This window comes from Humulus lupulus, chromosome 5 (assembly GCF_963169125.1).
Source record: "Humulus lupulus chromosome 5, drHumLupu1.1, whole genome shotgun sequence".
Classification (NCBI taxonomy): Eukaryota; Viridiplantae; Streptophyta; class Magnoliopsida; order Rosales; family Cannabaceae; genus Humulus; species Humulus lupulus.
In genome coordinates this window covers 81485642-81506561 of record NC_084797.1, presented here as the reverse complement: position 1 = coordinate 81506561, position 20920 = coordinate 81485642, and the positions used below count along the sequence as shown (strand labels likewise).

General features: G+C 39.5%; 2 protein-coding genes across 3 annotated transcripts; one reads left to right on the top strand and one right to left on the bottom strand.

The window, feature by feature from the left end:
- The first annotated feature begins 861 nt into the window (after positions 1-861).
- On the top strand, positions 862-2520 carry LOC133777481 (protein RETICULATA-RELATED 3, chloroplastic). Its single transcript, XM_062217109.1, has one exon. It carries the CDS (start codon positions 1231-1233, stop codon positions 2320-2322), a length of 1092 nt encoding a protein of 363 aa, XP_062073093.1. The 5' UTR covers positions 862-1230; the 3' UTR covers positions 2323-2520.
- Positions 2521-2905: 385 nt separating this feature from the next.
- LOC133777480 (putative zinc transporter At3g08650) lies at positions 2906-8048 on the bottom strand. Of its 2 annotated transcripts, none has more exons than XM_062217108.1 (6): positions 7741-8048; positions 6442-7130; positions 5985-6269; positions 4932-5060; positions 4595-4692; positions 2906-4197 (listed from the first exon to the last, which is right to left on the bottom strand). In XM_062217108.1, the coding sequence occupies exons 2-6, from the start codon at positions 6907-6909 to the stop codon at positions 3384-3386; spliced, it is 1794 nt and encodes a 597-aa protein (XP_062073092.1). In that variant the 5' UTR covers positions 6910-7130; positions 7741-8048; the 3' UTR covers positions 2906-3383. The 2 variants fall into 2 exon arrangements, with proteins under 2 accessions (XP_062073092.1, XP_062073091.1); XM_062217107.1 differs by having other exon boundaries at positions 6442-7108.
- Positions 8049-20920: the final 12872 nt, after the last annotated feature.

The window sequence follows — 20920 nt, the reverse complement described above, 5'->3', positions numbered from 1 at the left end:
CAGGTAGTGGGAGTATGAGGAGTGGTGACATGGCCTGCATGTCTCTGACCCTATATCAGAGTCGACACCACAACCACCTGCACCACTACGTCTGGTACCACTCCTCTGACACTCGTACTAGGCGAGTAGTGGAGGCACAATCAAGTACTAAAGTGGAGGTGCTCCCACAGACTTTGACCATGTACTGGAGCCGACGCCACTACACCTGATACCACTCTCTTGACAATGTACTTGTGTACAATCTGATCCCCTGGACCACAATGTATTATGGGCCATTAGAGCCCATTATACAGGGAACCCTACTTCAACATTGAAGGGAGTTGAAAAAACACTGTAGCTTTATACCAAGAGAAATATAAGTTATTTTCTCTATTTTTTCTTTCTGCAACTATCTTCTAAGCTTCTTATTAGATCCGTGAAGTTTTTTCATTTTTAAGCTATATACTTTGATTTTTTCTAACTTAACTTCGTTGACGAGTTCTCACCGTCAACAATATATATATATATTAAATATTATATTTTGTATGGAGTCTTCCACAACTCAACTTAGGACCGACCCTGAATCAGGCTTTCAAACAAGCCAATTAACATTTAAATACTAAAACTAATTCCTCAAAATAGTTTACCAACATAGTTTTTTTTTTTGGTGAAATATGATGATAGTAGTTTTTAAATGGTCACAAGGATAATTTTCATTGTTTAGAGACAATATTCGTAGTGTCTCCATGACAAACCAATGCATGTTATTCACATATATTTATGTAAAGAGAAGTTAATTACTTGTTTGTCACAAAGCCCTACCATTCCGAAACGCGTAGGTGGCATTAGGACGAAGAAGGGTACAAAAATTCGAGGGAACTAATTTTGGTCCAAGAATGACAACATATCCAATCTTGGCAACACAATTTGTTATTTGTTGGGAACAGGCATCATTTTTCATTCTCTCTATCAATTGGTTAGTATTCACTACCACGTCCCCACAATTCCGTCTAAATTCACATGCCACTTGTCCTTCCACTTTTTCAAAATCTATATTTTCTTCTCTTAACAACATGCTTGATGCTACTACAGTTTTTATTAATAAATTAATTACGATTATTAGGGTTACTTTTAGATACCTTTCGGGCCGCTGCTCCGCTACTCACCTACCGCTACTACAACTCTCATATACATACATAAACACAGGCAGAAAAGAAAAAACTAGAACCGGAGAAGCATTTGAAGAAAACCATGGCGGCTACAGCTCATCTCCTTAGCTACTCTCCTCTATCGAATCACCATCGCAATCATTCCAACCACAGTCGCATCTCCAATACTCCGGCTTCCGTATCTTTCCCGATCTCTTCCTCCGATTCTCGACCCCCACTCCAGTCTCTTTTCCCAATCTCGAAATCGCATGAAAAGCTTGAGCTTTCATTCTCCGGTGGAAATGGCGGCAGCGGAGTTGGACACGGCGGCGGCGGCGGCGGTGGAGATAGTGGAAGGTGGAGTGGGGATGGTGAAGGTGACGGTTGCCGCAAAGACAAACCGTCGTCGTTTGGTCCAATAGGGCTTTTCCTCAGCGGGTGGAGATCGAGAGTTGCCGCCGATCCACAATTCCCTTTCAAGGTTCTAATGGAGGAAGTTGTGGGCGTCAGCTCGTGCGTCCTCGGTGACATGGCTTCCCGCCCCAATTTCGGTCTCAACGAGCTCGATTTCGTCTTCTCCACACTCGTCGTCGGCTCGATTCTTAATTTCACTCTCATGTATCTCCTAGCCCCAACCATGGGATCTTCCTCGTCTAGTCTCCCTGCCATTTTCGCCAATTGCCCCAGTAGCCACATGTTCGAACCGGGCGCCTACAGCTTGGTGAACCGACTGGGGACCTTCGTCTACAAAGGAACCGTTTTTGCTGCTGTCGGCTTCGCCGCGGGTCTCGTCGGAACCGCTTTATCGAACGGTCTGATCAAAATGAGGAAAAATATGGATCCGACTTTCGAGACGCCGAACAAGGCGCCTCCAACTCTGCTCAACGCCATGACCTGGGCGATCCACATGGGCATCAGCAGCAATCTAAGGTACCAAACCCTGAACGGGATCGAGTTTGTGCTGGACAAGGGGCTTCCTCCATTGCTGTTCAAGTCATCGGTGGTGGTCCTGAGGTGTTTGAACAATATCCTTGGTGGAATGTCGTTTGTCGTTTTGGCGAGGGCAACGGGATCCCAAAGCGTCGAGGGTGTGAAGCCGGTGACCGAAGAGGTTGGATCGGCGGCGGATAAGGAAAAATTGGTGGAAGAGAGTGAGGGCTTGCAGAGTACTAATCAGTCAACTTTGAACAAGTAAATTTTGAGGTCAAAATCGGGCTTCCGTGGCTGCACTTTTTTTTCTTTCCTTTTTTGTAATAACTAATAGTCTTTTTTTTCGTTTGTTTATAACTACGAACTTGTTTGGAGGCTTGACTTGTTTCTTGAGATAAATCTGAGAATCAAGTTTTGTGGTTAATAATAATATATGGACCCCTGTGTTCGTGTTTTTCTGCAAGATTTACAAGGCAACATTTTTCAGGGGTAAAAACAAAATGTGTGCAGGAATAGTTGTTCTGGTGTGGCTCTTTTTTTTTCTTTCTCTTTTGTCTATTATTAACAAAAAAAACAAAAAAAAAAATAATAAGCAAGACAGGTTGCGTTGATTTTCAAAACGGGGAGTATGCACCTAACACATGCATGTCTGTTGTGACACCTAGCCTAACTGCCTAATATATATGTTTTCTCGAGTAAATTTTGTCCAACGCCTTGGGATTTTAAAGAAAGTAGCCAGTCTCAAAGGTTATACGAGCAACTAGTTGTCTTATTTAAACCTAAATCTGTGATTTGACATAAAACACGAGTGATTCATGGCCCGGAATATATAGGCTAATATAAGTAGGTACAGAAGAAAAAGGTCAGTGTCAACTACGGTCAATTGTTCGAGGTATACAATATCATAATAATCACAGCCACCTTGCCTTTCTAGTTTTAAATTTATGTTCATGATTCCATGATTCACAGCTCAAATGGTAGCCAACAAGGAGATTTGTATCACCTCTCTCTCTTTAAAATCAATAAAATAAAATAAAAACTAAAATTATCAATTTATGAAATGCTGAAGTGCATGTCAAAAAGTAAAGGTTGATTATGCTCAACCTTTGAGGGTGTACCGTAGAAAAGCTTGGCTCTCAAAGTATAGGATGACATACAGATTTGAAGAAAAGCTTCTTCATACACCTCTGTATACGAATTCTCATTAAATGAAAAGGCTTCAACTACAGGTGCACCAAACTTGTTCGCCTAATGACAGCTTCTAAATCTATCAACCTTCCAAATCACAACCGAATATTAGTGTACACAACCCTAGCACACTCAATCTCATCTAACAGCCTCTGGTGCAGAATTGCAGTAAGGTGTATGCAAGCAAACTAATTTGGTGCACGTCAAACACAAGGTGGCAAACCCCACTCCTATAATGAGGCCACAAATAGATTTCCGCAAGTCCAACCTCGCAGCTCTCTTGATTATTTTTCCGAAACTTGGTAGTAGCCCTCCACAAGCAAACACCATCACATGGTCTAAACCACTATAGCCGATTCCTGCAAGTATTGCTCCAATTGCAGACATTGGACCCATGAAACCAATTAGGGCAGCAGCCGCAAGGGATGCTTGCCAGCTGTCAGTAGCACCCCAAATGCAGCTTGCAACAGCTGCTCCTCGAGGGAGACCATGTAAAGAGACTGGAAGGACCATGTGCCGACCAAGTCCATAAGCTTTTGGTGCAGCTACTCCAAGTGCAAGCCCTTCAGCTAAAGCGTGAAGGGCAACCGCTCCACATGATAAGAATGAATGCAGAGTATGAATGCTCACTTGGAAACCACTAGCTGTCGACAAGTCATTCACTGATGTTTTTTTGCGACTAGCAAGCCCAAGAATATTGGAGCTTACAGCATGAATAAAAATAGCACCTGCTGCAAGCAAAAACAAAAGAGGAATAACCCCCATCTTTGCAGAGAAAAGTAGCTGCAGTGGTCGCCAAGCACCAAGGACGAAGGCAATGCCTGATGCTGCACCCATGAGAAGAGCATGCTGCAGACGAAAAGCCAAAGAAAATGCAACCAGAACAATTCCACCAAGCAATGGCCCAAGACCAAAAAGTAGGGAAACAAAGAAGCCAGAAGCATCCTCTGAGCTGCATTTTGTAGAAAATTCATGTTTCAGCAATAAGAAAAACAGGTAGTACTAAAAAAGAGATTGTAAGGAATCATCCAAATCAATAAGAAACACAAGTTGTCTTAATAAGACATAGAAAAATTGCATAGTGAGCTGTCATTGATCTGGTTGGAAGATACTAATTGTATATGGTTAAATCACAAAGGCTATCATTTCAGCTAATGAAGAATAATGGACATGGAACACATCAGATTGTTCAACAAATAATCTTTCATGAATGCAACTGAATGATAACTTGGCTGTAACGCATGGTAGATTGATAACTCTCTCTCACAATAGGCAATAAACCACATTATCCAAATAAAATAATAGAGTTGCTATATATCCAAGACAGCATCAACATCCAAGACACTCACTTGTAGTCATGGGTGAAACTTTGAAACATAGTGCTAAGAGCTTCCATAAATGCAACAGAGAGAGTAGCTGCTGATGCAACCTGTGATGGAGAGGCTGCCTACAAGCCAAAAGCGTGAAGAAATAAACATTACATGCATAGCAAATTGACAGCTTCAAGACAACAGGACTTAGTAAAATTTGACACAAATTACCTTTAAAACATCAAACATAGAGTTTTAGAAATATTCTCAATTTCACATTTTTTATTTTTGTCATGTTCTACAAAATCTTCTAGAACTTGGTCCTTATAAAGTGTTCTTACGATCATAAGAGTAACAGGAAATCAGAGTTTATTACCTTGAATGCATCAGGAAGTACCTCAGCAACAACCATCCAGATCATACATCCGGCAGCAAAGCCTGTACAGAAAGGCAGAAACTTGTTGAATGCATCTGCACATATGAATGCAGGAACTGCTACAAGTGGCTGCAAGGAAAAAAAATATTGAAAGGAAAAATGTTATGAAGTGACCAGAAAGTAATCATCATAACATGATCATTCTATTATTTCATCAAGCTTTTCCTCCTATGTAAAATAACTAAAATAATGACAAAGAAGGCTGTTTCAAATTTCGTGTTTTGATGAGAAACTTGCTTTGTAAATCATTGAAGTTAGTACCTGGTAATGATAAAAGAAACCCAACGTTTTCATATTCTGAGACTAGTTAAAGATCAAATTTTAAAAATATGACACAGGTTTTATGATGTTAAGGTATCATCCAAATTACAAGGATGATAAGGTTCTCATAGTTGAAGATCCCATTGTTTGCCAGTTCTGCTTTGTACTGCCTTGATTTTTCTCTTTTTATGTAGTAGCTACTTTTTTTTCAATAAAAAAATGATGAAAATAATACCCGGTTATGTTTAATGTTGAAAAATAATAGTGACGCTAGCATTATCTTTCATCCCCCTAGAAACGTAATGGTCCATAAATTTGCTTCAAGTAAAATATATAGAATAGAAACAATTATAACCTTATTCAAAAGGCAACTAAACTGGCTGTTTGTTATAAATGATCATGGGGCCAAACTACACAAATACACCTTAAACATACAAGAAGACCCAGAACAGAGGTTCATTCTACTATTTTTCAAACAAATAAACAAACAACAAGGCCATATGAGGCAAGAGCAAATTCCAAATAAAAGAACATGTGGTTCTTCAATCAATTCTTGTTCCTACAACAATTCATCAGCTTTGCTTCTTTCTACAAGTCGCTTTACCGTATGCATTTATTGTATTCTAAGAAAATAATTGAAGACATCATTAACTAAAAGAGAAAATATCAATGTACTGATACGGGATTTCCCTTTGAAAAGCTGAAAATTATGATCAATTTACAAGACAATACCTGAGGCAATGATGTTATAACACTCCATAACATGGCATTCTGCGGAGACACTCCCCTTGCTGCAAGCACCATACTGACAGCTAATCCTTCTGGTATGTTGTGCACTGCAATAGCCAGAGTTACCAGAAGGCCTTGCGAAAAACCCTTGGAGCCAGCAAATGAAACTCCAACACCAGAGCCCTCCCCAAATGAATGAAGAGTCATTATCCCAATGACAAGAACAACCTTTGTTGCATCTGCGCCTTTTATATCTAACATGCTTACTTCACCATATTGCTCAAGAAACTGAAACAGAGATAAATGTGTACATATATATATATATATATATATATATATCAATTCAACTTTCTTAAGACCAAACTAGCATCATCTAAGCTTGTCACTGAATACTTTAACGAGAAAAATGATAATGCAAGGAAGGAGTAACTAAATTTCCATAAAAAACAAAACCAATCACCTGCTTACAAAGCCAGATAAAAATGCCCCCGGCTAAAATCCCAATCACAACCCAATTGCCAGCACCGTGCTCTTGTCCTTCTTGAATGAGATCAAAGCTCGCTGCCAACATCACACCAGCAGCCATTCCATTGCATAATCCAGCCCACTGTGGACCAAGCTCCACAAAGAAAAATGGTACTGCACCTAAACCAGTAGCAGCTGCCATAGCTAATGTAAACAAAGCAACAGTTGAGACCGAAACTTTGCTACCTCCACTAATCCTCTCACCCACTCCACCACTACGTGTTTCGTCCAAACTGAAAGAACTTTCAGTTCCTACACCATCAATAACGTTACTTCGTACATTCTTGCGAGGAGCTGATATCAACTTCTGTGCAATTTCATGTTCAGACTCTGCTTTGGCATAACCAAGAAACAATATGAAATACAACAAAAACAGCAAGGCTTGCTTCCACTTCAAGTGCATTTTCAATCGTATATACAACACCAGCCAGAAATTTAGCAGCTTCAGAAAATTGAGAAGCTGCTCAGTATATTCTGCTCTCACAATAAGATATTGATCTCTAAAGACATGTCTCCTCGATTGTTAATAGGGATAAATAAACTATGTTCCAGCCACAATTGATACTAGTAAATAATAAGCTCAGTCTGTTGCGGCCTTGAGTCTGAATGTCAAAAGCAAGAGAGCTGTTAATAACAGATTTCCACATACAAAAACTTTCAGACATGATCATTGGAAAAGAAAAAAACAGAATTCTCTTGTTTAGACTTTTCTTCCAGCAGAAAAATACAAGAACTATAAAGATCATCGTAGCAAAGAAAAGATAAGGACAAAACTGTTACCACATAATTATATATATGTTTACAATTAAAAGTTTAACAGATTCCCAATTTTAAAAAACAAATCCTTATACCGAACTCGAATAAAAATTCCCCTTCAAAAGCTTGCATCAAAACAGAAAAAGAAAACAATGGTACTGAGAAATTTAAAGCAAGAACAATCGGTCATTCACTGAATGTCCTAAATCCTAATCGGATAAAAATTCAAGTACCCATGTCGAAATTGACCCGTTGACCGAACAGTTAACACCAAAAATCAACATAATTCGTCAAAATTGGATACGACCTAAATACAACCAATTGATCAGTTCAATAAAACCCTAGAGTACTACAAAAGTAAGAATAATGCATTAGTCAAAATTATTCAGATTAAAAAAATATAAAATAGTCCAGACAAAGAAACAAAACAAATTGATCAACGACGCTAATTCCCAATAGATCATACAACGAAACTTACCAGCACAATAAAAGGGCTGCAAAATCGAAGGATTAGGGCTTCAATTCCGTGTTTCAGAAGCAAAAAATAAAATAAATGCGGGGAGGGACAGAGTTGGCATGTTCCAATCCAATGGAATAAGAAACCCTAGTGACGAACTGAATTTGGATGTAAAACTAAATAAAGAAGACTAATGATATGAAAAACGAAAGTGTAAGGGGTGGAAAATTACGGGTTAAAAAGAAAAAAATCAAACGTTATTTTCTAAAGACGGGAAGTGGTGTTCAAGCATGGTGTCAAACACAGCACCTTGATTTTGGCCGAAACCAGCAAACAATTTATATAAGGCTGATTATATTTATTTAGACACCAATTTTATTAAAATTTAATATGTAATATATATTTTTATAACTTATGCTTATATTTTTCTATTTTTTAAAATTTTAAAAAAATACAGATAAATAATAAATATTTTAAATATTTAAATAAAATAAAAATGTAAACAAAAAAATATAAAAATTTGTCAAAGTAAGATTTTTTTAAAAAAAATAGTATACATTATTTACAAAGAAACAAATGAAAACAAGATAAAATAAAATTATTGAAATTAACAAAAAAAAAATTTTAAATATAAAAAAATATTTAGAAAAAATGTTAATAATAATTTTAAAAATTAATTTTTTTAATTAATAAAGTGCCTATATAATTTGGGTGCAAATTTAATACACCTATAAGAAATAAAAAAAAAGATATAGTAAGTAAATTACTACTTTGCCCCTTGAATATAACCTAACAAAAAATAAAAAATATATTTTTTGTTATTTTTCTCTCGTTTTCAATCAAAGCTAAAAAAAAATATTTTTAGAAAAATTATATTTTTTTGTTGATTAATTTTATAACATATTTGTTTACTCCAATTTTAGTCATAAACAATATTTAATAAAAATGACTAAAGTAAATGCACCAACTCAAATAGAATTCAATGACAAATAAATGAGAAGACATATATAGTAATTTGGCCTAATAAATGATTTGCATACACTTAGTTAATTTTATTATTTTTTCTAGCCACAAAATCAAATGAACTAGGATCAATTGAGTTCATTGTAGTTATGGAACTTTGTATTACAAAGAAAATTGTAGTTTTTATGTACTGTTGAGTCTCTAAAAAAATGTTTGGTGCCAACAACATCCAGCCGTTGAGATCAAGGCAAGGCCTACAAATAGCTTTGCCTGGTATTTTTGTCCAAACTGGATTGAAATTAATAAGTCATTTCGTCAGTCCACTTCATTAGTATCTTTGCCACGTCACCTCGTCCGAAAATAGGTATAACATTTAGTCATTTGCCCTCGGTCAGCTTTCATGCAAGCACAAAGCTGACTTGTATGCAAATAGCCCTAGAAAGCAACCAAAGTTTTGGGGGCTATTCCCTCACCTACCTTGCGCCTTTTCTGCTCGGTGGTTCGCTTCTTTGATAAATTTGACTTTTTGAATTTTTGTTTTCAGGAAATTAATCCCCATTGTCTGCCTCTTGTTGTTCGTCAAATGAAAGGGCACTATTGACAAGTGATTTAAAAACATATAATAATATATAAATAACTGGGGGACATAGATAAATTTTTTTAAACAAACAGATGGCATTTTTGCAAAAGGAAAATCCAAGAAGACATTGATCTCTTCCTCTCTCTTCTCTTACCCGATACCTATATTAATCCCTTTCTTCTTCTTGAAACCTCACGGTTATCACCTCCACCACCACATATCGTCGCTGACGACCCACATGCATCGTACCAGCCCCTTCATCGTTGGCGAATGAACTTAGCCCCGGATTTGCGCCGCCTCACGTGCCATTGTCAGCTGCAACCCACATTGGAAAAGCTTTGTCTCCGCCTAGATTTTTTGGCCATTTTCTGAAGTCATTCAAGCTCCCCACTACCCAAGAGAAGTACCAATGTGATCCTTGACACAAGATCTACTTGTCCACCCTAAATGCCTCACAAAATCTTACCGGAGAATGATAGATCGAGTCTCATCGGAAGCCCCGCAAGTTTGTGATTTTAAAGCAATTTTCCAACCAATTTAGCCTCCGCCCACGTTCGAAAGGTTGGTAAGCAACTCAAGAGCTTCACATTGGTGGGCATATAGTTAATATCACCACTGCGGGTCATCGCACACTGCTACCACCATCAGATTTCATACACTCCAAGTGAGTTCTAAGTTGCTTTTTGTGTAAAATTTGATGTTAGGTGTTATTATGGACTTATTTTGATATATTGAATTGATTATAATCTTAAAATGTAAATTCGGTTGCAGTGTGAACTTTTGTTCAATGAGGAGGAATTAAGGAGGTGTTTGCCTTTAAGAGTTTCTAAGCTAATTGGAGTATTAGGAGAGTGTATATATGAGGTAAGAATTCTTAAAACTTGTTTTCTAGTAATTTAAAAGTTTTAAAGAATTTATGAACAATATTTTAGCTATTCATTTAAACTATTAAAGATCATGCTTTTATATTTAAATTGATTTATACTCAACTATTCTAAGTAATGTGCAAAGTTATTTAAAAGTTTTACAAAATTTGGAATTGTGAAATTACAGTCATTATGCTGTAGAAAATTTTATAGAAAATAAATAAATAAATTTATTTTAGAAACTTGAATCATGGTTTTATAAAATTAAGCTATGCATGGTTAGCAAAATAAAAGGATTTAGTTAGATTTTGTACTATTTCAAAACCAACGTAGTCATGGATTTATATGGTTGTGACGAGTGGTTTACCAGTCCCACTCCTTCCACTTTTAGTCGGGTTATTGCATAGGGTATAGGTCTATACACTCTTTAGTATATTTTGGTGTATCAGGGAGTGTGACTAGTTACATTGATTATTTATTTGGACACAAGGTTATGATTGTTTAACGAGTTCCAAGATTTGGTTTTCATTGAGATAATTTATTTGTTATAACTTTTATTTTAAAAGAGCTCATGTAAAACTTTGACAATAATAACAATTTATTATTTTGAGTGACGTTGTTTTATGAAAGGACGCTAACCATGCAGGATTAAAAATTGATTTAGAATATAAAGGTCGAACTCCTACTGAGTTTTTTAGCTCACTCTTTTATTCTTCCCCCTTTCAGGAGATTACAAATGTGAGTTAGGAAAATCTCCAACAGAGTAGGAGGCTGACTTAAAGTTGGAAGATAACTTTGGTATTGACCTAGACCTTAGGTTTTAGTTTATTATTTTCTCCTACTGTAAAAGATGTTGACACTTGAATTTGAAATTGTAAGAAATTTGGTCTGTATTAGTTTATGCCAATTTTTAATATTCATGACAATGAGGCATGGATGCACTTCTATATGATTTCTTTTTATATTTACATTTACATTTAAATCTATGCATACTATATGGTCACATAACTATGGAAATTTAATATGTACCTGTTGATGCGGTTCTTCGGCAACAGATAATTATATGAATAAATGAGATGGATTAGTGCTAAAAAAAGAATCGTAATATGTGAATAATCTCAAAGGAAGGTTATAACTCGTTTACTCTTTTTAGGTAGTTCGAAGGTTAAAATCTCTCTAGTTCACCAGTTAATATTATTGATATATCTCTGGTATTCCTTACAGGGTGTTTCTTTACAAATTAGAAGCCAACCCTTTCCAATGCCCAAGGTCTCCATATTTATAGGGAGAGGACACCTGGGTATTGGCAAAGGGGGTCATCCCGTGACCTTCTTACCCATCATGTCACTTCTGTGGCATTCATGATTAATTCCTAAAACCTGACAATGAAGTGTGGTATAATCAATAGGTAAGGGGGATAATGGGTCGCATGGCCCAAACCAGTCGTGGGGTGCTGAACACGCACGTTTATGCTGCGTGTCCGAGATTTCAGGAATGGAGTAGACACGTGATGTCTGATATGTGCACGTTTACATTGCGTGGTTGACATTATAAAGGGTCGGAGGTGTCAGCTCTAGGTCGTACCTCGAGCTTGATGTAGTCCTAGCTCGTGGTGCCCACACTGCATACCCGATGCCTTCGAGTATTCTTACTAAACCTTTGGCTACCTCGAGCTAAAGAGGTAGAGACTCGTAACATCAGCTCTGGGTAGGTGGCTTCCACGTGGCTGATAGGATTATGCCATTTTTCAGCTCGTTAATAACCCGTGGATATTTAGGGCGTACAGTACCTATTACATTTAACTAAGTTTTTTTTTAATTCTTTAGCTAAGAAGTTTGGTATAATTCCCCGTGAAACCTTATAAATATTGGCAGTGAAAGAACACATTAGAGTGCAAAGGATGATATAAAAAAATGATATTTTATCAATATCAAGCTAAGATTATATATATACATACATATTAAATAATAGAATATAAAGATTAGATTAAATAACCTTTGAAGCCTATCAAGAATATGATAGGATTAATGCCCTAAAAACATGTAAAGAAATTCTATTGATTTAAATAAAACTACAATTTTATTATATTTGAATGTTATAATTATTTTAAAATTAATTATATAATAATATCAAGAAAATTTCTTGTTCATTTATGAGAATATGATCTTGTATTAGTACGAGAGAATTTAGATTATATATAATGAATTAAATAATCAGTAACATATTAAAGTAAGAAATCTTTAATGAATGGTTACTAGTGCGGTTTACTAAGCATACAGATGCAAGTGATCTAGATTCGGATTACTGACGTGGATAGACATCTTAGTAAAGATGTTATATATAATAGAGATTATATATGACAAGACCGATGATAATTAATTATCTTAATAAACTTGCCGATTGACATAAAGATATAATTCTTATCATAATAGATGATCATTAGTAGATCAATCTAAATCATGCGTATTCATGAACTCTTATTTGTGTTTATTGGATCTTTTGATTCACTTGTTAATGTTTCTTAGTATAATGAGGCTAATGACTTTTGTTATGGAGATTCAATATCATGAATGGTTGGGAATATGAGTTATAATAACGGAATCCTTACTTTCATAACTGATCGAATATTTGTTCGCTTAAGGGTTAATTCTGGAACTAAATAGTTATTGAGCTCAAATCTATAATTTGATTATAGATTAATTATTCGCTAGTGAATTAATGGTACTTACGGATCAAGAGGTAATTAGAAGGGTAAAACGGTAATCTTGAACAACTCTAATTAGCGAACCAATAAATGGAGGATAGAACTACATTATTGATTGGATAAATGGACTACAGGAGAAAACTCTATAAATACTTAGGTGATGTTTGGTTGGGAGTAATGAAATGTCATGCAATAAAAAGGAATCAGTTTTCATTAAATTTCTTTGTTTGGTTGCATTTTAGGGTATTGGAATGGTTTTCTACCATGTTGGTGAAATGACTATTTCATTTGAAAATGGAAGGAAAGACCATTCTAATACAAGATTGAAAACAATTTAATTTTCTTTTTTATCATTTTTTATATATTTATTTTTTATTTCATTTCATTTCTATTCTTTTTCCCATTCCCATTTTCATTCCCTCCAACCAAACGCCACCTTAGAGTGCAATTCCATATTTATAGTGGAGTAATCAAGGAATTAATCAATAAGATTTTAGATTAAAGAGTTTAATTAAGAATATGGTTTATTGGAGCTTCATATTATAGGTTCATGGTCTCCAGATCACCTCTGTCCTACACTGTCAATGGTAAGGATGTCAAAAGAAAGATTTGTAGAGAGAAATACTTAATTGCAAATGAATTAATTTTCCAGGGCAAGGAAATAATTATGTGACAGTTATGGGAAATTGATTAATTATTTAACTATATAGTTTTTATTTTGAAAAACTATATGTTAAAATAAATATTAATCATGTTTGGATTATGTACGCCCTGATATTCAACCCGGGTCTTTTATGCAGCTTGAGTATAGCTGGCTAGCTAAGAACAGTACTAAGGGACCCACAAGTTGATATTTCCTCTGCAAAGGCAGCGCGACTCCCCATGTAATAACATGAGCTGAGGAATACGAAGCATTAAGGCACAAGTTGGAGATGGATATAAAATACAACATTCTAGGCACGAGTTGACGTTATATTCAGGTCAGAGTACTCTGACCACCTGCCATGTCCAAGAGTTTATTAAGCTGGATACGTTATATATAAACGTGCGTGATCAGACATCGCATGTCCGTTTATCCCTGAATTCTCGGACACGTAATATAAACGTGTGTGATCAGACATCACGTGTCCGATTATGCCAGGCGACCCATGATCATTTTTACCTAATGATTAGACCTTACCTTAATATATATTGTAATATTCATCATTTGTGCAAGACAAGTCACAAAAAGGATGTATATTCACGTGATGACCCTAACACCTATCCTGAGATGGTTCTTCTATAAATACCAAGACCTTGGATAGAAAAAAGGGTTGGTTTTCTTTCGCTGTAATGTAAATACTCAGCCAAAATATATAGAGAGATACAGTAATAATATCGACTCGTGGACTAGTGGGATTTTAGCCTCCGAACCACGTAAAAAGGAACGAGTGTCCTTATTATTTCATTCTAAGCATCCTTAAGAGTCATTATTCTTACTACGGTTTATCCTCAAGCACTACTTTATTCTAGCTAATTACGTAATACACTGTTGGCGAAAAACCGCGTCAACAGTTTGGTGCTTTCATTGAGAGCTGCAAATTAGTGCCATTGAAAAAGATTCAGGAAAAAGTTCATCATGGTGGTCACTCGTTCAAGGCACGGTAACGAAACAGATCAACATGGTGGGCAGGAGGCCACCATACCGTTGTTTTCGACGAACAAAACCCAGAGATTCAGCAGCGGTTGGGAAAGCAACCGATGGGCCACGATGACACCGAAAGTTCAGCACCTCTACCGCCGAATCCGAACTCGGATTACTTGACTGTAGTGGAGTTGGAGAACATTCAATTGAGGAGCCATCTAGCAAAAGCAAACAAGAAAATTGAGGAAGTCTTGGCTCGGCTACCCCCTCTTACAACCGACATTAACGTCAGAAAGAGGCAAGGCGGGACTCGTAAGTCCCACTGGGATAGTCGACCCAGGCCCAGTCGGTCGGTTAGAACCCCGACTCCAAGTTCTACGCCCGTTTCGCATGATCACCAAGAGACCCCATTTGGTGGCTTGCCCAGAGATCATCAACGAGTCAGCAGGTCGGTCAGAACCTCAACTCCGAGTTCGGCGCCACCGTCAAATGCCCATGGCGACCCACACAGACGGTTAAGGACGAACTCGCAAAGACGACATGTCCCAACCGACTTCCCTGTACCGCGATCAGATCGTCAGGCACAAAGAACCATAAATGGTGGAGCAGAGTGATCGCAAGCTAACTTGGTCCGGCTTGATGGGACGAGGATCACCTCACCAATTAGGCATCCTCCGTCGTCGATAAGGCACCCGTCCTCACCTCATTCATCTCGAGATGTTCCTACCTACGGAAACAGCAGGAGAAATCCTCCTCCCACTGCCCCTGCTCATGTCCCGCGAGCACGCGGGAATATCCCAGATCCTCATCCTCGGCTGCAAGCTCTGAGTTTTTCTAACGGAAGCTATTGGACGGAGGGCCGTTGAAGTGAGAGGACCAGCGTAGATTTGAGGAATCATCTGAGTTTGGCTCAGAACCCTCGAGTTGATCCACATACCGATCTGCGAGATTGCCTAAATTCACAAAGAACTAATTCAGCTCGCGATGGAGTCCGCGACACTCACCACGAGGGAAGTCCTTCCGAAGTGCGCGATAACGGGAATGCCCCACCAAACCAAGCTTGAACTTGGAGGGACAATAACCCGTCAAACGCGTACGGTTGAATAGTAGCTGTTGAACAACCCCAGGGAACCAAGGACCCAACCCTCAAGAGGCTGGCCCAGATGGAGGAACTAATGAAAAGAATCCTATCAGAAAAGGAAAAAGACTAGTATGACTCAGGGGACGAGCTCGAGCTTTTCGCCCCCAACATCATAGCAACATCATACCCGCCGGGTTTCAGGATGCCCCATTTTTCAAAATTTGATGGAGATGGAGATCTGTCTGACCACTTGGGGATGTTCAATACCCTAATGATGGACCTTAACATCGGAGCCGAGTTAAGGTGCTTAGTATTCCCTTCGACTCTGGTTAAACTGGCCAGACAGTGGTTCAAGCAATACAAAAGGCATTGTATCAGCTCATGGAAGAGCTTCTCCACTGATTTCAAAAAGGTGTTCTGGGCTTCTCAGGCGGCTTGGAGTAAGGCAGACTCCCTTGCAAACGTGAAGCAGTAGTCTGGAGAGTCTCTGAAAGCTTACTTGAGCAGGTTCACCAATATTGCTGCGCGAGCTAAGGATGCAGATGAAAGTTCTAGGCTCATGGCAATGAGAACAAGAATCCTTGTTGGGGGCGACCTATGGAAAGAAATCCAGAGAAAGGGTGTCAGCATCGTGGATGAGTTCCTGAACAGGGCTTAAAGGTGGATCAACTTGGAAGAGGAACGAGCGTTGGTCGAAGGAACCAGCCAAGTCCCTACCCAGCCCATTGGAGCGGTAACGGACGTTGCAGCTACGGCTCAAGCCGTTACCCAGAATAACCAAGGGGGAGGAAGCAAGAGGAAGGAAAGTGGCGAAGGCGGCCAGAATGGTTCAAAGAAAAATAAGCCCGTGGAGAAGTTCAAACCAATCTACATGACTTACGTCGACCTCATGGATACCAGAGAGCGCATCTTCTTGGCAAATTATGCCCGCCTTCCATGGAAGAAGCTGGAGCCTCTAAAAAATCAAAGGGCGAAGAAAGACCCTTTCAAAATTTTGTCGATTCCACAATGACATTGGACACAACACCGATGAATGCATGCATTTGAATGATGAGATCGAGACACTCACCAGGGCCGAGCCTCTGGCTCAATATGCCTAGAATCGAGTCACTCCTAATCAGCTCGCTGGGCAAAACATTTGTTATCCCAAAAATTTCAGTTCGATGACGTGGCAATCACAAGTGACAAGTGGCAGTAAACGACACATTAATAGTCAATAAATGTATTGGCTCTTCGGAGTTGTGATAAAGTGATTTGACCGACCTGATAGAATTTCTGTCCGACCGGTAAAGATTTTTGACTGACCAGTTAGGAGTTTGCCCGACCAGTCAGTCGTTTTGACCGACCAGTCATCTATTTTGGCCGACTAGTCAGTCGTTTTGGCCGACCAGTCAGTCATTTTGACCGACCAGTCATCTGTTTTGGCCGACCAATCATCTGTTTTGGCCGACCAGTTAGTCATTTTGACCGACCAGTCATTTATTTTGGCCGACCAGTCATTTGTTTTGCCTAACCAGTAATGTGTTTTGCTAGACCAGAGATGTGTCATGCTAGACCAGAGGTGTGCTAGAGGAGTGCTTTGCCTATACTGACCAGAGGTGTGCTTTGCCGATGAGAGATGCTTGCCTATGTCCTCAGTAACAGCTTCAACCCAAATCATTCTCAACTGCCGCGGGAATCTCTCAGATATCCCAGAATAATAGCTATATTATTGTAATTTAAATTCATTTATATTTTATTAATTAAAGTCTGTTGGAAGAACCAAGGACTCGGTCAAAGGAATATATCTGATGTACAATCCATGAGCCTATAAATAGAGGGCTCATGGCATCATTTAGGGGGATCTGATCTTTTTAGACTGAGAAAAACTCTCTAGTTTTGAAACTTTGGGATTGTTACTTGGGGCATTCTTGGGGCATTTTCTGAGAGCTTAGAGAGATAAAGCTTGTATTCTCTAAAGAGAGAAACTCTGTATTTTTCTACTTACACTTAAGAAACTCAATTGGCTCAAGTTCATCTGATCTTAAGTGTAGGATCTATATATCACAACTCCAATGGATTAGGCCATTACAAATAAATTGGGGCTGAACCACTATAAAATTATCAGTGTCGTATTTTCTCTTAAAGGTTTATGGTAGTTTTGACGTCTACTCATCGTTGGCTAAAAGCGTGGTCAACAACATTCAATCAGCTCCAGAAGCCCCTGCAAATCAGACTGGAGCCTAGGTGAATCAGGACACCCCTCCTCCGATAATAGGAGGAGAGATAACCACCATCTCTGAAGGCCCTCATTTGGCAGGCACAAGAAAAAATGCTTAGAAGAGGTACGTCAATGAGCTGAGGTCTCACAATGGAGTTGAGTTCGTCCCAGAGCAGTGTTTGTCTAAACATCAACGATTGGAGAAACAACCGATCAATTTTACTGAAGAAGACGCTAGTCATGTCCAGTTCCCGCATAACGACCCTTTAGTCATAACCGTCCAGCTCGCTAATCGGAGAGTTAGGCGGACCCTGGTCGATAATAGGAGTTCTGTGAACCTACTATTCAGGTCCACACTGGAGAAAATGGGAATGTCTGTGACCGATCTAAAGGAAAACTCCATGATGTTGTATGGGTTTTCCGACGAAGGTTCGGCAGCAGTCGGGACGATCGAGTCGGTGATAGCCCTGGGTGAGGGACCACGAACTATTTCCAAGCTGCTCGAGTTTGTGGTCGTAGATTGTCCGACCGCATACAATGAAATCTTGAGTAGGCCCACGCTGATGGCATTTGAAGCCATAACTTCTGTCCACCAAGTCGTGATAAAATTCCCTTCATCCACGGGAATATGTACTGTCTGAGGCGATCAGCTCGCTGCTAGGGAATGCTATAGCATTTCCATGAAGGGAAAATCACAACTCAGGCAGCAAACGATGGCCATCTAGGATCGAGGCGAGGAATCCTAGGAAGTCAGAGCTGATCCTGGGATGAAAGAGCCTCAGCAAGTCAGTTGCAGGGGAACCATCCCGAGTGAGGATATTGATCCCCGAATAGGTGAAGATAGGTTCGAGCTCTAGGCTATTGAAGAACTTGAAGAAGTAAACATCGATCCCAAAGATGCTTCGAGGGTCGTTAAGCTCGGGAAAAATCTTGACGCCGAAAGAAAGGTGGAGCTGGTAACATTTTTACAAGAAAATCTAGATGTGTTTTGCCTGGTCCCATGAAGACATGATAGGAATCAGCCCGGGTGTCATCATGCATACACTAAATTTGGACAAAAGCATGCCTGCAAAATCCGAGAAACAGAGGCGTCTGGGTACGACCCGAGTTGAAGTCCTAGAAGAAGAAGTAGCTCGCTTTTGAAGTGCGGTTTTATTCGAGAGGCTAAATACTCGAACTAGGTCACCAATCTTGTCCTAGTCCCAAAGCCAAATGGAAAATGGCGGACCTGCATCGATTTCTCCGATCTGAACAAAGCTTGTCCCAAGGATTGTTTCCCCTTGCCAAGGAATGACCAATTGGTGGATGCCACCGCGGGGCACGAGCTCATGTCCTTCATGGATGGGTACTCTGGATATAACCAGATCGCTATAAACCCCACGGACCAGGAACATACTAGCTTCATGACTCCAACCAACGTGTACTGTTATAAAGTCATGCCCTTCGGGCTGAAGAACGCTGGGGCAACCTACCAGAGATTGGTCAATAGAATGTTCGCTGATCAGATTCAGAAAAATATGGAAGTGTATGTTGATGATATGCTGGTCAAGTCAAAGACTTTCGATAACCATGCTCCGATCTGAAGGAATGTTTTGTGATTCTAAGGAAGTATAGTATGAGGTTAAACCCCCATAAATGTACTTTCGGAGTGGCGTCGGGAAATTTTTTGGGATTCATAGTCAACACCAGGGGGATAGGGGCGAACCCTGACAAAATCAGATCGCTGTTAGAAATGCCTTCGCCCAGGTCACATAAAGATGTCCAAAGTCTGACAGGAAGAGTGGCAGCCCTCAATCAGTTTATTTCTAAATCCACCGACAAGTGTTTGCCATTCTACAACCTACTCTGGGGGGAACAAAAATTTTTAATGGACTGAGGAGTGTGAGCACGCTTTCCTCGACGTAAAGACACATCTAGCCGAGCCACCAGTGTTATCTAAACTAATGGCAGGAGAGCCCCTTTTTCTATATTTAGCCGTGACGGAAAGTGCGGCCAGCGCCGTGTTGGTCCGGGAGGAGGACCGAGTTAAAAAGCCAGTATATTATATAAGCAAAAGACTTCTCAGAGCAGAATCTCGATATCCTCTAATGGAAAAGATTGCTCTGCCTTATTACGGCTTCCAGGAAGCTTAGGCCATATTTCCAATCCCATTCAATCCACGTCATGACCGATTAGCCTTTAAGGCAGGTACTGCAGAAACCTGAGACATCGGGACGTCTGTTGAAATGGGCGGTCGAGCTCAGTCAGTTCGAGATATTGTACATACCTCAAACTATGATCAAAATCCAAGCCCTGGCTGAATGCACTGGATTCCAAGAGGAGCCCTTGAGAGAACCAGTGCATGAATTATGGAGAATCTTCGTGGACGGGTCATCTAACAAGAACGAGTCCGGGGCTGGGATCATCTTAATATCCCCTTAAGGGCATCATTTCCACTCCGCGCTATGGTTTGGATTCATGGCGTCCAACAAAAAAGCCGAGTACGAAGCCCTATTGGTCGGACTTAGAGTGGCGAAGGAGTTGAAAGCCAGAGCTGTCCAATGCTACAGTGATTCCCAGCTCATGGTAAACCAAGTGTCTGGGGAATATTAATCATAGGGGGCCAAGATGGCGGCTTACCTGGCCAAGGTAAAGAAGGAGTTATCCGAGTTTGAATATAGCCTAGTCAAACAGATCCCTCGCGAGCAGAACGCCAATGCCGACGCTCTGGCTAGACTCGCTACCTCCAAAGAAGCCAAGACTCTAAGCATAATACCAGTGGAATTCTTGGAAAGTCCGAGCGTGGCAGAAAGTTCGATGGAGGTCAAGATGATCGATAACAGACCGACCTGGATGACTCCCATAATAGAGTATCTTACGACAGGAAAATTTCCTGACGAGCGTAAAGATGCGAGGAGAATACTATATCAAGCTCCAAGGTATACAATCATAGACGGGACGTTGTACCGACGTGGCCATTTCTTACTGCTTCTACGGTGTGTTCTGCTAGAGGAAGCCAAAACTATTTTGCAGGAGGTGCATGAAGGCTTTTGTGGGGATCACGCTGGGGGGCAAACACATGGCCTTGAAAATATTAAGGTAGGGGTACTTTTGGCCCACATTATCAAAGGACTCCATATCCTATGTCCAAAAGTGTGATAAGTGCCAGCGATTTGCCACAGTCACCCAAGCTCCACCAATCGA

Excerpts from the sequence above, each read along its gene's own strand:
- LOC133777480 (XM_062217108.1), bottom strand. The coding sequence starts at position 6,909 with ATGCACTTGAAGTGGAAGCAAGCCTTGCTGTTTTTGTTGTATTTCATA. Across the intron at positions 5,061-5,984 it reads TTATAACATCATTGCCTCAG|CCACTTGTAGCAGTTCCTGC; the intron begins GTATTGTCTTGT and ends TTTTCCTTGCAG. Across the intron at positions 4,693-4,931 it reads TACTTCCTGATGCATTCAAG|GCAGCCTCTCCATCACAGGT; the intron begins GTAATAAACTCT and ends TTTGGCTTGTAG.
- LOC133777481 (XM_062217109.1), top strand. The coding sequence starts at position 1,231 with ATGGCGGCTACAGCTCATCTCCTTAGCTACTCTCCTCTATCGAATCAC.